This window comes from Neopsephotus bourkii, unplaced genomic scaffold, assembly GCF_033783945.1.
Source record: "Neopsephotus bourkii isolate Nb327-2 ecotype Australia unplaced genomic scaffold, CSIRO-AGI_Nbou_v1 NB_940, whole genome shotgun sequence".
Taxonomy (NCBI): domain Eukaryota; kingdom Metazoa; phylum Chordata; class Aves; order Psittaciformes; family Psittacidae; genus Neopsephotus; species Neopsephotus bourkii.
Window position 1 is genome coordinate 3,013,732 of NW_026901434.1, and position 16,555 is coordinate 3,030,286.

Genomic DNA, 16,555 nt, shown 5'->3' on the forward strand with positions numbered 1-16,555 from the left:
ATATATCATACACTAATCAATTAAGCAGCTGGAAAAGTTGCTAAGATAACTCCCTAATTGTTCTGGTAATGCCAGTCAGTTGATACTACAATGCTTTTTAAAACATTTCAAACTATCATCTTACAGGAGTGCCTATGCAGCAATTGTGTTCTCTAGCACTACCTCAGGACACCTACACAGAGAGCAGACTGAAGACATACATTAAAGCATTACAATGGTCACATTTATTGTAAAGGAAGCAGCCCATGTTACTCCAACAAGCTGAACAGTGTTAAATCCACCCCTACTAAGTCTTATGGTTAATAAAAACCCACGAGAACCCCCAAACCCTACTGCAGGTGGGTTGTTATTTCACACTACAGTGTAATGCAGGTACAGCCACAGTAGAACCACCATCACAGTAGTTACTAACCTCCAGACACCTGGAGATGTCTCCAGGCACCTTAAATTTCTTAAGACATTTCATGACAGCAAGTGGCTGCTAAGTGGCAGCTGGAGTTACCCTGTCACACAACTAACAGGAGAGTGTGATGCCATCTTTTCTATTTCTTTATTTGCAAAGTCAATAAAAATCCACTGTTAGGAACATAACAGAGAAATGCTTCATTTGGAAAATAAAAGATGTGGAAGGCGAACAGGGACAGACCTAAGTTGCATTACAACTACATGAAATCTTGCAGGCAGAGAAGAGTCAGGGCAAGGGTGACCATATCACATCCTACCAAGCTGCTGCATGGAGCAGCTGCAGAATCTGCTTCACCCAGGCACATGCAGCTGAGCCTGTTCAGGAACTCACACAGCGGTTTACACACCTGCACCTAAACAGCATACACTGTGATACTGAACAGCATACAACTTGCTTTCCAGAGGTATGGTTACTCTGCCTGCCCAGAGCAATGCTGCGGCAGACATTCAACTATATGCCATCAAGAAGGTAATCTTTAGCTTTGTCTAAATACAGACACAGAGGCTGTGAAGCACCCACTACTTTACAGTTTTCTACCACTTACCTTGAAGCGAAATTTTCAGATTTAGGATTGATTTCTTTTTTGTAGGATTTTTTAATACTGGCCTATAAAATCTGTTGCTAATCAACCATCAAGGCACCTAAATCGATTCACAAATAATCCAGGCTTTAAAACCACAATATTCCACTCATATGCAGGCATGCCATTTGCAAAGGGAGCACCTGAAGGGAACCCATCCGGGGCCATGGGAGTATAACCACCAGATGGAAGATTCCCACCCTGCTGTAGCTGCTCTTTTGTGAGCTTCCTTCCATAAGGCTAAGCAGTGGCAGCAGTGAACACCTCACCTAAGCCAAGGTGTGCAGGCACTGTCCCAAGCCTTACAGAAGAGCAGCTCAAGGGAACACAGTGCTCACACACCTCTAGGGCCTCAGAGTGGTGCCTTTGCCGTGGCCAAAGCTCTCCTTCAAACCTCTCCTGGAGTCCCCTGGGCATTTCCTGGCACCACCTCACAAGATAAAAGAGAAACCCCAAGCTTCCCCTCCTCCACCAAGCACACACCAGCTCTCTTTAAAATACAGTTTTGTAAACACATTGCTCTAAATTTTGTTTCCATTAGCGTTTGGATTGCCTTTTGTTTTGTTTTTCAGCTGTAACACCACTAATGGTGGCCTGCTTCTGCTTTATTGACAAGGCAGTATTTCCCCCTGCACAACACACAAGGTATTCTTAGCACAGGTCCACTGCAGCCAGGTGTTGAGCAGCGACCGTGCTCCCCCTGGGGCACCTCAGGAGCTGACGACGTGCCCGGACCAGGTCTCGTGCTTGGTTCCAGGAGCCAAGTGGGTGATCACCACCTCCACTGCCTGCAGCTTCTCGTTCTTCGGGGGGATGGTGCACATCTTATAGGTGACCTCATCGCCTGCCACGGGAACATACTCGCCTTCGATGCTGTGGAGGGGAAGCTTCAGTTAATCATAAATCACATCAATGCTCTTTTGCAGCTTAAATTTCTTATCATGATTATCTTTTATGTCAATTATTATCAAGATTATTTCAGGAGGTCTTATAGAGCCCACCTTCCACCAAAGCCTGAGGCTGATTTTTGTCGCCTCGCAGCAAAATCCTATGAAAACGCTATGAACACCACCACACACAAACAACTCCCCACTTAGTATGGCTTAAAAACGAGCCTTGGAAAGCGCTGCGGGGAACCCTTCAGCCGCCTCTCCCTCGCCAGCAGCACTAGAGGGCAGGGCTGACACTGTCTGCCGCTCCATTTGAGGCTTGTGCTTTTAAACTAGAGAAGTTGGTGTGGGTTTTATTTTATTCTCTCGCATAAGCTTTTGAAGTTGGTTTGCCTGGGGTCCCCCCCTTTGCGTTGTTTCATGGTACAGACGGACTGCACCATGCCAAGCATTACTGTACCTTCAGGTTACACCACCACACAGTTTGTCTGGAGGATGAAAACAAAACTGGGTTTTTTCACAGCAAGTAATGTTGAAAGGAGCTCGGTGACACACTGCACCACAGGAACTGCCCCTGCACTCCGGAGGATTTCCAGCGGTCGCTCACTCCTACCCAGCCTCTTCCAGCATGAGGACATGGGATGCTGGAGGACTCACACCTGCGTTCCTTACTGTGAGTCCTTACTGGAGAGACAGGGGGAAATACAAGCGTACTGACAAGACACAACTGCCAAGGGTAACATCCTGCCTCCCTTCCACCCCTGCAGTCAAGATCAGAGCTTTGTAATAAAGCTCCCAGCATGTGCCAATGAAGGCAGACAGGCAGAGATGCCTTCCAACTCTCCTCTTACAACGTAGGCTCTGGATTGCTTGTTGTTTTCAGCAGCATTTGTATATGTGAACAGATAAACACTAATTGTAAATTATACTGGGTGCCCAACTGGTCTGACTTGCTCGTGTACCCCCTGTCACACTGGGAGCCAGATATGGGGTCAGGGCACAAGAAGAAAGCAAGTCTTCTAGGTCAGAAATGGGACAGACGCTGCTGGGTGTGTTACCTGCCTTCACTGGGAGCATACCCACACCACCAGGAATTTTACCCCACAACTGTTTCTGGGATCTAAAGACTACACCAGTGCCCTTAAATCTACTCTTGCCTTATGACCCATTCTTGTTACAGCTTTTCCATTGCAGGAAGACTGGCAGGACTGGTAGGAGATAACTATACTGGCCCCCACTGCCTGTATTAATTTCACATCAGATTTTGCTTCTCCCTGCTGTCTGCAAAACTTCTTCAGCTCCATCTCCTGCCCTGCCTCTCCAACACCCTTCTCCCTTTAAGGGCTGCCTCTGTTTCTGCTCCCCTCTGACCTGTGCATCTCCTGTGCACTGCTGCTCCGGGAGCTGGTGCATCAGGCTGTGGCGGAGCAGAAGCAGCCTGTGTGTACTCAGGGATGAGACAGGGTAAGCAGACATGCACAAGGGAAGCAAAAACTGACCCATAAAGCATAAATTCTCCCATGGGAAATTTGGAAGAACAGTTACTGTTTCTGCTGTATCTAAATATGGACCTAAAACCTGTTATGAGAAGTTAAAGGCATTCCCAAGGCTTGCAATACATGTCCTTCAGACTTGATTTCCCTGGGCTAAACCCCCTTACTCCAGAGCTGTGTGTGACTGCAGGAATCAGACCCAACAGGGCATGTCCTAAGCTGAACTCTTCAGAGCAGTGCCTGGGAAAGTGGCACTAAATTGAAGGCAGAAGAAAACCCAAGATGCTCAAGCCTCCTTCACCAGACCTGACAGCCCTTTCTTCCCCACGCAGGCTGACACTGCTGACCTTTACTTACTCCCAAAGTCTCCAGGCCAAGCTGTCAGCTCAGCCCTGTATCACACTGGACAGGCTGTGTTGAAGCTCCCACATCTAGTCTCTTGCTGCAGCTGTCTTCTTTAATTATTGCCTTCGTTATACCCCACTTTCCCCATTTCTAACAGGTTTAAGATTTCTTCAGGTGTGGAGGGGTTGCACACCCAGTACTTACTGTCAGACGTTAGCTTATCTTTTCTTACTGCCAAAGGAATCTGCCACCAAATTCTTTGCAGTCTGCCTCAACTTTAAACAGAGGATTTCAAGCAAGGATGAAAGATGCTACCTGTGCTCAGAGCCTGACAAGCAGACATGAAGCCCCAAGAAGAGACACAGGAGAAGGTCAAACCACGAGTGAAAGTAGGAACGCCATTAAAAAATGACACCATCTTTCCCACTTGAATCTCTTCAAAGATCCCTGGTTGCCAAAAGAATTGTTGTTACTGAGGTAAAATCACTTTACCATGAGCAGTAACTTGCACAAGAACCCATGTAGGATGTCAGTCCCATCTGAGCAAGATAGCATCTTTCAGTGGAAGGCAGTACAGCACAGGCATTTTACCTGTACAGAGAAACATGGCACTAGCAAAACAGTGAGCAGAAACATTTCCCAGCTCAGATGTAATGAAGGTAGACAACATGAGCTGAAGTGGAAAGTCTACACGGAGTCAAGTGCGGCTGAGCCACTGGAACATGCTGTAATGAAACATGTTTCTTCCTGCAGCTTTGAACACAGGGGCCAGCTATGGACAGTGTTTCAGGGACAACAGGCAAAGCAGTTACATGGGCCTGGAACTAGAGAAGCATCTCCTCTGGGTATTACAGCCACCCATTTCACAGCCCCAAGCACTGCCTTTGATTGCTGCACAGGGGATGCACATGCACAGCAGGTAGTGAGCTGAGAGCCACCGCTTTGCAAGCATCCCATGAAATGGATGCCCTGCCCAGGAAGGGATCTGGTGTTTGGTTGGAAAGGTTTTTTAATGAACAGGAACCTTACTTGTTCTTTAAAAGCTCCTGTAAAACAGGATGAGAAGCAGTTAGCAAAATAAATACCCAAAATCTGTAAAAGGTATCAGCAGGTCTGGTTAATGTAGAAAGAAAGTGGATTCTCACTGTTTCCTGAGGCACCAAACACGTGCCAATACACAAAGGCAGGGCTTTAAGCTTCTTGAAAAAAACAGAGATAAATTAGGTATCACTTAAATCTTCAAAGTCCAGTGAGGAAGAAATACAGCTTGAGTGCTAAAACAGACAGGTGTTCTGTTGGGGTCAGTATGAATATATACCAGGATGGGTTCTGGTAAGAGGGGTTATAGGTGTACTGGTAACCAAAATGGTCCTGTGTTTCCAAGAAAGTAAGAACAAGCGAATCAATACACACACAGAAATGGGATGCCTAACACCTGACAGGCTGCAGTGAGGGAAAGCAGAAGGAAAGGGACCAGGCCGGACTGGATGACGCACTCTCAGCTATAAGTGAAAGCTGCTGCATCCCTCAGCTCTTATTATGTGACTGCTTGGGTACTGTCTACAGCCCCTGGTCTGCACAGGAGAAAATAAAGCAAACATTTGCTTACATGAATTTCTGAAGCTTGAATCATGAGGTTAATTACTCCCATTCCTTCTAAACAGCTCGCATCAGCCTCCAAATCTGCACAGCATTACCCAGGAAGGTAAACTTTTCTCCATGAGGAAACACTGCTTACAGGACCAAGCATTACACTGGCAGCATCAAGATACTTTCCCGGCTTTTTCCTTATCGAAGCTGACACTACAGGAGGCTGAAGCTTGTAATAAAACCTGATTCAACCCCAACACAGCTTATTCTCATCCGCTAATTTGTCTTTTTTCTTCTTAAGTTTGTAAAGGTGACTTTACCCCATCAAGACCAGGCCTGTCCTTACACAGCACAAAAAAGGCTGTGGCCACAAAAAGCTCAGATTTCATTTCATGCATTTGGTCTTTAAACTTTCCTCCCACAGATCAAATATTCTTTTGTTTCCTTCAGCTTTCTGATTATCAGTTATTCTTCGTAGCTACTGAACACAAGATTCTTAACTGACTGCCCCCAGTGCATGTGAAAAGTGAGAGGACAAAGGTCTTAATTTGCAGCCTGAGTAAACCTGTTTGTGAATGGTGCTCCCAGCACGGAGTTTGCCCACCAAGTGCTGCTTCTGGGATAGAGGTAGACTGACTCCAGCATTGTTATCACTACCCAAGGCTTAGGACCAGGAACAAGCATCATCCAGATTGTGCAGTACTTCTGGTGGTGTCAAGAAAGAACAATACAATAGCACTGAAAGGTGATGAGGGTGTATGGCACTGGAGGCAGAGCCCTACACAAAGAAGATCCTCCATCAGGAAGCAATTGCCTTAAGCCTGGGAGGGGAATGAACTGGAAAAGATCAGAGAAAGTAAACAGAGATCTTGGAACAGATTCAACCTACAGCAGCCACTCACTATATAAGATACCTGGATAATTTGGTAGAGGAAGTTAAGCATGGACATTTTTGATGTTATAAATTAAATATTTTTTTAGATGTTTGTTTTGGGTTTTTTTACTTTTACCCTAGCTACATATTAAATTTTGACCTACAAGATGAAGTTTTTCACTGCTATTTAAGAGATTCATATGCATCTTCTGTTCAAAATAATGGATATTTATGTAAACAGGAACTTTAAGATACTTCAACAAATTAAGCTAAAAATAGGAAATGCTTTCCTGATGTTAGTGTCAGAGTGAGACACAATACAGCGAGGTTTAGATTATCCAGCAACTCCCATTTCCCATCTCCGTGCCAGTGTGGTATGGGGGAGCTTTTTATCATGCACTATTTTTAGGGAACTGGGAGGTTATTAGGAAATTACCTAAATAAGGAATGTTCTAGTTCTTCCTTCTCACAGCTGCTATTCATATTCCAGGGCTCTAGTTAAACCTCTTGGGACAAAGACTAAATCACATGGAAACATTTTTGAACAAGAGTTTGCAGTGAATTCAGAGCTTTGCTGGTCAACGAGCCTGCTGTGGATCAGACCATGCAGCTGGGTCTGCATGGATCCCATGGATCAATGGGCTGTATTATCTTGTGGGCTTCTTAAAGCTAATTTAACATACTGCCCAGGAAACCCACAGTTCTATTAAACAGCAGGACATGACAGAATAATGAACTATTAATCCTGAATGCAGTGCTGGGGTAATCTGGCAGGTCCAGCACGCATCAGCAAAGCCAGGCCATGACCTTATCAAGCCAGCCATCAGGCAAAGCAGAACCAGGGCTGCCTCTCACCCACCAGTCACACTCATAATGGGGACAGACAAGTGTAAAGAGGTCCAAATACTGAAGAAACACAGCTGTTAACATTCAAGGTCTCTGCCATGTGATTGCCTGCAGTCTTTGTGCTGCTGCAGAGATCTTCCCAGATCTCCTGCAAGGGCAGGAGCTGCGCTTCCCTCCCAGCACAGGGCATGCATCATCCTGTTGGTCAGCTCTGCTGAGATCTCTAGATGTGTCTTCTGAATCCATGTTCATGGATATTTATGGCTTTATAAGTACTTTCAGCAGCTAGCTCAGCACACCACACACTACGAGGAAGAAACTGGTGATCACAAGAGGCAGAGCATTCCTCAGATGCCTACATGGACTCAGAGGTACAGAAAACGCTTGTTCCTGCAAGCACCCAACTCTGATCCTGTCACAATAATACCTGCTTTTGCATCTGGAAACCAAAGCCCAGGACAGTTATGTTCTATGCTCACTAATCATGAGGAACCTCCATCCTCAGGTGGCCACAGTCTCCTTGAACGCCCCCTGCCTGGCTTGCAGGTAGAGCGTAACTCTTGGCTTTGACTTATTACAGTTTGAATGATTTAGGTGGAGATCCTGGGAAGGTTTTGCTACAACAACAACCACAGCAAGCTGGACTTCCTGCAAGCACCAGTGCAATGGGAGTTTCTTGAGCCACCAGCAGGTGTGGGAAACCCCTATGAAAAGGTTATCCTTGTTCTATTCATTTCCACTAAGCATAATTCCCCACGATCACAACACAAAAGCAACGCACAGCAAACTCCAGATCTCTCCAGGGACCCAAAGGCACTGCATGCCAGTGTCCCAGCTGAAGTATAATGCCAAATCTCCAAAGCCATCATTAAGCATGGGATTGGGAATCCAGCCTGAAGGCCTCTGCAATGCAGCATTTTCCCCTTTGGAGCCAAGTACTGCAGAAAACCCGCAAGCCCTGCATGTGGTTTTTCTGTTCCATTAGATAAGCTGCTTTTGCAAAATAAAATCTTTAAAAACCAAGGGTGTGGTCATCCATTTGTCACTGCTCTCTGGTGCACTACCTCCTTGCCTTGCCCTTGCAGGCACACAGGCTTCAGGCCAAGCCCCAGCCAAGTGCAAAAGCCTGGAGAGTAAAGGAATATCCATTATGTGCCCACTCCCAAATACACTGGGAAGGCATAAGAATGGGATTCCTATGCAGTGCTCTAAAATGCATCATTTGATCGGCCCTACAGGCACTCGCACACCACCTCAACTCACCCACCTTAGCCTGTGCCCTCAGGACCCTGCTTGGAAGGCAGCTGATGTGAGCCTGTACAGGCAGCACAAGACAGGACCTCCACAGCCAGCACTGCAGGGGTTATCGGTCTGCTCTCTGGAAATATCCCATGTCCACAGGAAGAGTGGCAAGAGAGTGAAACTGAAGCCTCCAGAGCAATCAGTTTCAGCAACAACCAACCTGGCTTCTATTTGCAAGAGCTGACTCGGTCCCACTATGGAATGGTAGCAGAGGAGGTCAGATATCCAGGAGGATACAGGTCTCAGCACTGATGCTACAATAACACCATCAGATAGGTGACAGTGGCTTGCAACACGGGCTGCTAGAAATGAAAACATTAACAGCTCATGTCACTGCTAAAAGTGTCATAAAGGGCTTTTTAAAATTTTCACTCCAGGCACATGAATTTGTCTTTGCTTCCAGCATTCCAGAGACATTATTGGGAATCACCATCTCAGCAACACCTCCATCCCCTTGCTTGCTTTTACATCACTACTAGCAAGCACATTACATTTTCTGCTCTGGAAAAGGGTGAAGGATGAAACAGAGAACAACAAAATCTCACCACTCTCAAGCTGTGACATTTTCCTAGTACAGTTGTTGATACCAACTTGAGAACTGTTTCCAGTCAACACAAGGGACCAGGACTCACTGTGTGTGCAATGCAGGGAGCAGCAGCGAGCCCATGCCTGGTGCCAGGCTGTGCATCTCCAGGCCAGAACACACGAGCTGGCTCTTACCTGTCCACCAGATCACACCACTCAGTAAAACAGACAAAGCCACAGAGACAAAACACACCTTTAAAACCTTCATTTCCAGCTGGCATTTCTTATGCTTATCTATCCACTTCAAAGTAATGCAGCTTTGCTGCAGGTTCCACAAGCCTACAGGTCCACATCCAGCTTAAAGGCTTGCACAGGTACCGAAATTGAAAGTTTTGTGGATGCCAAGTGAAGAAGCTTTTGAAAGACATGTTTGACCTTATTTTTAGACCACTGCTCACTTACAGAAATGGAAATGCCATGCTAAGTTTTATTATCTTACAAAACTAAATGCAAACTTACAGGAAAAAAACATCCCATTTTATGGAAAATGTTTTCATTGAAGAGTAACCTTATGTCTCCCACAAAGCACAGAGAAGAAAAATATAAACATAAAGTTTTATGTTTAAAATCATATTAATCTGCAAAATAGGTCCTACAAGATAATCTGCACATGGTCCTGATGCTCGAAACCTTCACTAATCATCACAGCTCAGTGCTGAACACAGAGGAACTTGCTGAATCCGAGCCGGCAAATCATTATATCCATGTTCCTGAAATCCTAGCTTTCAGGAAGAACTAATTTAGGAGAAACAACCCTCTTTCACCTCACAAATAGATGCCTACACCACACAGAGAGAGAACAGACTGATGTCTGTCTCACATCCACGTTTAACTGAGTAATATAGGCAGAAAAGAGTTATGTGATAAACATAAGCAGTATCTCAAAACTCACACTGTGAAAACTAGAGGCATTGAAGTCCCCAGAGCCACAGTGATGGTTACAGAATGCTGCTGCAATAAGCAACTCCCATTAATAAAGAGCAATGTTTCTAATTCATGTGAAATAAACTGAAATGGAAGGCATTATTAAGTCATCTTTCCAGTGCTGCCTTGCATCAGAATTAAGATAGTGATACCCCATCACCCTCTAGCACTAAAAGCTGTTTCCAACAATTCCAATACAATCAGAGTAATTAAAGAACACAATGTTCTGAAACCTTCAGTACTTCAATAATAGCACCTTTTACTAACAGGTTGAGGCACAAACATCAGCTATTTTTGAATCTGAGTTCTCAAATGGTACCTGAATAAGAAACATTTTAAAAAGTGCTCAGTCCTGATTCAGTAGAAAAGAAGTCCTGTTGGCTTCAGAAGGGCAGAACTGTGCCTATAGAGTTGCGCAAAGCACATCCTTCAGTCCTACAAAATTCATATGGACTCTCACCAAAGTGTTTCTGAAAGAGCAAGAAAAATGGTCTTTGAATGCACAAATGATAGGTTTAAAGAAGAAAGGCATCATTTACCCACTGCGGAGACAGAAGCAGTGAAGTGCCATACCGAAAGCAAGGGGAGATGTCAGTTAAACATCGGAAACTACTAAGATGATGACAGGAAGAGACTGCCCAGAGAGGCAGTGGATACCCAGAACTCAAACTGTTAAGAGTGGGCTGGATAAAGCATCTGCCAAAGGCATGGTTGCATTCCAGCAGCAGATGGGGTAGAAGAAGTCCCCTCCAATCTTCTCATCTACAGTTAACTTGTGAGATCTGCTGTACTGGAGAAAGCCTGGGAGCACTGCAGCATGGTGTATGGAAACAGCTCCTCACCGGTGTGAGCATAAGGTTGAAATGAAGCCACTTTATTGTACCATAGGTTGTACCTGTGTAGGCCAGAGCCCATCACCTCCTGCTCATGCAGCGACTCTCCTCCTCATCCTTTATCTGCTCCAGCTTTCCCATGCAGGGGCAGCCTGAGGGCACAGGTGGGAGAGGGTGAGAGCAAGCAGAGAACTTGATGTGATTCAGCAAAATAAACATGCTGAAATTACATCAAGAAAAAAAAAAAACAAACAACAAAACAACAACCAACTAGCTGTGGTTGCCCAGGAACTTTTACAACCTTGGTGACTCATTCAATAGTGTCTTGGGATAGATGGGGTGAGTGAAAGAAAAGGGAACAGCAGCACACCCCAGTCAGGGCACAATTGCTCAAGTCTAGCCTACTGATGGCTCACAGTCAGCGCCATTTGAAAGCTCAAGATCAATACACCAACTAGCAGAGCCCATAAGAAGGGACTCCTGTGAAAGGGGGTCTCTTAGACCACCAAAAATCACAGCAGACAAAAAAAAAAATAGTAACTTTCCTAATGTCATACAGGGTATCACCATAGGAGACAATGGGAGTCTTACATAGCCAAAGATCACTGGAGTGTGATTCACTAAGAATTCTAGCTGGTTGGAGGGGGATTGAGGGTAGAAGCAGTTGGTATATTCAGAATCAAGTACCAGGGTTTGAGCCCAGAGAGAAAGATGTGTTGGGCCACAGGACAGGAACTGGAGAACACCTGAGTAATTGGGCATGCCCCTTTGTTTGTCTATATAAAACGTGAAGCAGTGTATCTCTAGGGTTTTAAAAGGGCTAATTTCACATGACTGAAGAGAATTTTACCCAACTAATTGGAAGAGAAAATGGGGGGGGAGGGGAACAGGACTGAAAATAGACAGTTCTTTAAAAAGAATTCATTAGAAGGCTGAAAATTCATGTTCCCATGAGCGGTCTGTTTTAACTAAGCCCTTGCTGATCAGTAACTGTATAGGTCAGACTAGGTGTTCACAGTTAAATTTTTAATTGTGGCATAAGAAATGTTACTTTTACGTTAGTCAGGAAATCAGAAGTTGTGCATTTGTATTAGATGCAAGAAAAAGAAGATACTGAATAACATTTCCTTGGGTTGTAACTCATGAGTAGGGCTACTCAGCCCATTTGCACCTATGAGTCCTAAAAAGCTTTGGCTAGCCAGAGCCCATCGCGCAGCAACATTTTGGAAAGCTGGAAGAAGGCCAGGGTGCTCCAAGGCCACATGCTACGCACACAAGCAGGAAAGATAGCTGGGGTAATGTGAACAACTTTGGTAAGGCTTTTGTTGACTTATCACTGGATAACCACTCCAAACAACAAATAAGGATTATACAGCTTCAACACTGTAAACAACAGATAAGACTAAAAACTGGCCACAGAACTCAGAGAGGTTATTGGAGAATAAACACTGAGTAATCTTACTACATGCCCTCAAAGACCAGTTTCAACCGCAATGCTGGTCAACATCTCAATCTAGAAACAAATACAAATTTGCATATTAAACCCTGTAGATCAGGCAAGCATTAAATAACAGATAGTGCAGTTGCAGCGCATGATCTTGATCCCTTGGTCCAGCACAGCCTGTTTCAGTGAGAGCTGCTGCAGTACAACTAAACAGGGACTTGGACATCTAAGAACAAGGAAACAACTGCTTGTGTTGTTTTTGTGTGCAAACACAACTGCTGGGGGTGCCAGCCCATATCTGGGGCTGCACCAAACTCTGACACTGCAAAGGATGCCAAGGTCAGAACTGATAAACAACTCAGCTAAAGACTAGGGACAAGAGGGCTAATGTGATTATGGGACAAAAAGAGAAACAGAGCAGGAGTCTGGAGGAGATTTCATCTCCCTACATTGGAAGTATGTGTACAATGTATTGGTTTAAAATGATATTTAAGTTCTACAGCACACTGAGAAAAGAGACTGGAAGGTGTTTCAGACTGGAAAAAAAGAGTTCTCAGTGAGGGACTTGAAAAGCTTCATCTGTTTAGCTTACCAAGAGGTAGATTCAGAGGTGACGGCTCTCAGTGTGCTCAAGGCAAAACAGTGGAGGTTCTAATGAACCCTTTAACAGAGAAAGCTTTAGCTATAAACTGCTGAAAACTGAAACTAGATAAATTCAAGGAAGTAATGAAGTATGACTTTTCTCAGAAGCTAAGGTAATTAACCTTCAGTTTAATAACACTACAAGCAGTGCAAAGTAGAAGTACTGAGTTTTCAGTGTTATAAATCTTTAAATTAAAACTGGATACTGCATAGATTATTTGCTTTAGGTAAATGCAAGTTTCTGGGCCTGAGTAAACCTACACAGCTTATTCCAAGAGATCTGACAGGATCATCTTCCAGTTTTTAACTCAACAGATTTATAGTAATACAGGAAAAGAACAGCATAATCTATCGCTGCCAGTAACATCTGTGTAACTCCTGTTTGCTGAGGTAAAAGTGACAGGTTATAAACCATTCTTGTATCTGAAACACCAAAAGCATTCAGTAATTGAAGCAAACCAAAGCTGCAGCCTTTTCAGCCACCCAGACAGCTTACTCAGAGATGTGTACAAAGATGTCGGGCCCTCCATCTGCAGGGGTAATAAATCCATGGCCTTTGGAACGACAGAAGCATTTACAGACACCTTTGTAGATAGGACCCTCTGATGCTCGCACGGTTCTGTGGAAGAAAGCACAAAAAGAGTGGTTCATTGCTGAGATTGAATGCGACATGTTCTGGGGGTGTAAGCCAGAACCTGCTAGGCAATTGGGCACAATGGTCCAAATACTCTCTGTGGGTACACTCCTCTGTAGCAACTGCTTATGATTTAGTTCCATACATTGCCCATGTTTTGCCTGTAGCTTTTTTAAGGGAGATAAAGATGATGTTTGCTAGCATTATAATCCATCAGCTGCCATCTTGAATCCATCTGCTCTATCACCCTGCCAAATTTTCCTCTGAACCCTATGCTAAATATAAGCATCTTACACCTTTCGTGAGTTTAGGAGTATCGGTATGTGCTTAGTATAGAGAGAATGCAGTGCACAACAACATAATGTGTACACATGTCACGTATAAACACATACACACACCCCTTCTGCATACATGTCTATTGTTACCCTGCCAGACTAGGATTCAGAAGTCAGCATTTCACCTCCAAATGACTCCATCAGGCTATAAAGCATAGCTGGTATGCAAAACACCAAGATCAAGATTGATCTTCTCCACTGGCATGGGGCCTGTATTTTAAAATGACTTGCTACCAATCAAGAAAAACAACTTGCATGACCCATCCTGAGAACTGTGTGATTAAATACTTCTCTCCATCAAACACACTGAGTTATATCTCAGAGATGCAATCTCAAATACTTTCATTAATAAAGCCAACTGTTTTAGGCTTCTTATAGGGTTTACACAACAGAATTAATAGATCAAGACCTCCTTATGCCATGAATACCCAGCAGGTTAGAAGAAGACCTTAGTGGGATTCTTCAAACTCAGTAAGTGATTGTGTTGCCATCTGGTTACATGCATCATGGCAATTTTGACATCACTTCTCAAATGTTTAAAGTTTACTGAAGTCTAAATAAAGTCATTAAATAATGTGGCAACAGCTCTGTGCCTTAAGTCAAACTAGCACTAAAGAAATACAGTTGAAAGTGCCAAAGAAAGAAGTCTCCATTACATTAAATCATTTCATTTACATCTCTGTAAAGCTGCACCTGACCCCACAAGTGCTTGTTACACAGAAAAGCACTCACTGCCCTAAATAAACCATTAAAGTTCAATTGCCGCTTTCAAGGAGATAAAGTACAGTGAAGAAAAAGGCCCCACACTTGCAATGAACCCAAATTAAATAATCCCACTGAATAAGCAGCCACTGCCTGTCACATTCATCTTTTCAATACAACTATAGGGACAGAGCTCAGTTAGAGCTCCTCCTGTATAAAGATAACACTAAAAAAGCAAGAGTAAAATTATAGTTATTTTGATTTTCAAAGCAAACAAATGCAGCAAGATTTCCTACAGTTAATTAACGATTAAAGAACTGTGGAAGTCAAATAAACAATTATTTCGTTTGTAGGACTCAAACTAGGATTAACAGCTGAGAAGAATTACAGAGTTCATTATTAACATGGCACTGAGGCAATCTAGTTTGGAACTGCTTTTCAAGGGCAATCACAATTACAAAGCCAGTTATGTTCCTTTTAGCAATGTATTTCCATTACAAAGTTTAGGGCATTTGAAGGCTTCTGTAACTGACAACACATACATTTTTCTTCTGCTGCTGCTGCTGTTCCTTTTTGCCTCATTTTGAATACAGAAGCCATAATACAAAGCATCATCAAGACTGATGCTATTTAAATCTGCAAAGATAACTCTTGAAGAAAAGATCTGGGTAACACTGCAAGAAGCAAAAAGGAAAAAGCACGCCAACTACATTAAGGGACACAAAATAAGCTAGCTGAGGGTTTGGGGTGTTACTTCCACAGTGTCTCACTCAGGCCTCCCTTACACAGAAGTAACTGCAAGACTGTGCAACAGACTGATGACAGCTTCATAATCTACTGTCACACCCTGAGTCAAAGGCCACTGAAATTAAGAAAGAAGCCCACGTTGCCTTCTGCAGGTCAGCACCTCACTAGGAAGCCCATCACAGGCACTGAGACTTTTTTGCAATGGCCAATCCTTGCAACATCATCTCCTACTGCTGTGCTATGGAGGAGTCCCCTTCAGGCAGGAGGCTCCCAGCAGTCTGCACAGCACCACCTGGGCCACAGGAAAGCTCAGGGAAAGCCAACTTTGCTGTAGGATCCCTACCTCAAATAACTACAAATATCAACAAACCTCATTTTATAGAAAAACTCATAATTTCAGAGAATCAGAGACCAGGGTTCATACCTTGAAAGCCAACATATTCATTTACAGGTCTACTTGAGCAATCTTAAGATATATGAAAGCTGAATAGGAAAAGGAAACAAGCCCTTTGAAAAGTGAGAGGGTCATGGAGCATCCCTAAAATGGAACCTGGCTGACAGTGACATAGGTGTCAAAACTGAAAGAACTAAAACCTCCAGCAAGGTCCGGTCCAGTAAGAAGAGAGGTCACGTCAAAACACGAGATGGAGCTGATGAAGAAACACCAACAGGAACTGGTCCCAAGAGCCACAACCCAGTGCCTGAGGCAAAACAAAGCTTCAGACAAGAAACTCTGCTTTGAAAAATCCCAATGTATTTTCCCTTCCCTGCAAAACTCTGATCTTAAGAGTGGGAAAGACTTTGAGCATCATTTACACAAACAGACCATTGAAAAACTACAGGCAATTTGGACTAAAAGTCTAGCAGCACCAGAATTTCTTAGAGAATAGGAAAATGCCAAAGCATCTTCCAGACAGAACCACTCCCACCACCACCACCCCTTCACCTGGGTACTTGCTTGGTGTGTGTTTATCAAGTGCAGGTTTCCCATACTCACGCTGAGAAGGTCCTGGTCCGTCGGGTGGGTAGCGGGCTGGGAATGAGGTACCCTCTCATGGGCGATGGGGAGCGGTCTCTTGCCCTGCGGGTTTCAGGCAGATGGAGAGAACCGGGTGAGGGTGGAGAGGTGGGGGACTGCTGCGAGGCAGATGAAGTGGGCTCAGAAGACATTCCTGATGCCTGAGAAGAGCCTAGAGAGAAGAAGAGATCTGACTTAGCCCAAAATGGGAATTGTCATAAAAGTCACAAATTCTTCAGCCGATGATTTTGTAAGAATGACTCATTTCCTGCAGACGTACACATGGACACAGTTGCATCAAAAGC

General features: G+C 44.2%; 1 protein-coding gene across 1 annotated transcript; it reads right to left on the reverse strand.

Moving 5' to 3' along the window:
• Window positions 1–1,600: 1,600 nt before the first annotated feature.
• Window positions 1,601–16,422, reverse strand: CARHSP1 (calcium regulated heat stable protein 1). Its single transcript, XM_061358296.1, has 3 exons — window positions 16,230–16,422; window positions 13,311–13,433; window positions 1,601–1,919 (listed from the first exon to the last, which is right to left on the reverse strand). The coding sequence occupies exons 1-3, from the start codon at window positions 16,400–16,402 to the stop codon at window positions 1,757–1,759; spliced, it is 459 nt and encodes a 152-aa protein (XP_061214280.1). The 5' UTR covers window positions 16,403–16,422; the 3' UTR covers window positions 1,601–1,756.
• Between the last annotated feature and the right edge of the window lie 133 nt (window positions 16,423–16,555).

What these genes read in the sequence shown, in the direction of transcription:
- CARHSP1 (XM_061358296.1), bottom strand. Translation starts at nt 16,402, where the DNA reads ATGTCTTCTGAGCCCACTTCATCTGCCTCGCAGCAGTCCCCCACCTCT. An exon ending in CGGACCAGGACCTTCTCAGC is followed by an intron (nt 13,434 to 16,229) that starts GTGAGTATGGGA and finishes TTTCTTCCACAG; the next exon opens with AACCGTGCGAGCATCAGAGG. An exon ending in ATCTTTGTACACATCTCTGA is followed by an intron (nt 1,920 to 13,310) that starts GTAAGCTGTCTG and finishes TCCCCTCCACAG; the next exon opens with CATCGAAGGCGAGTATGTTC.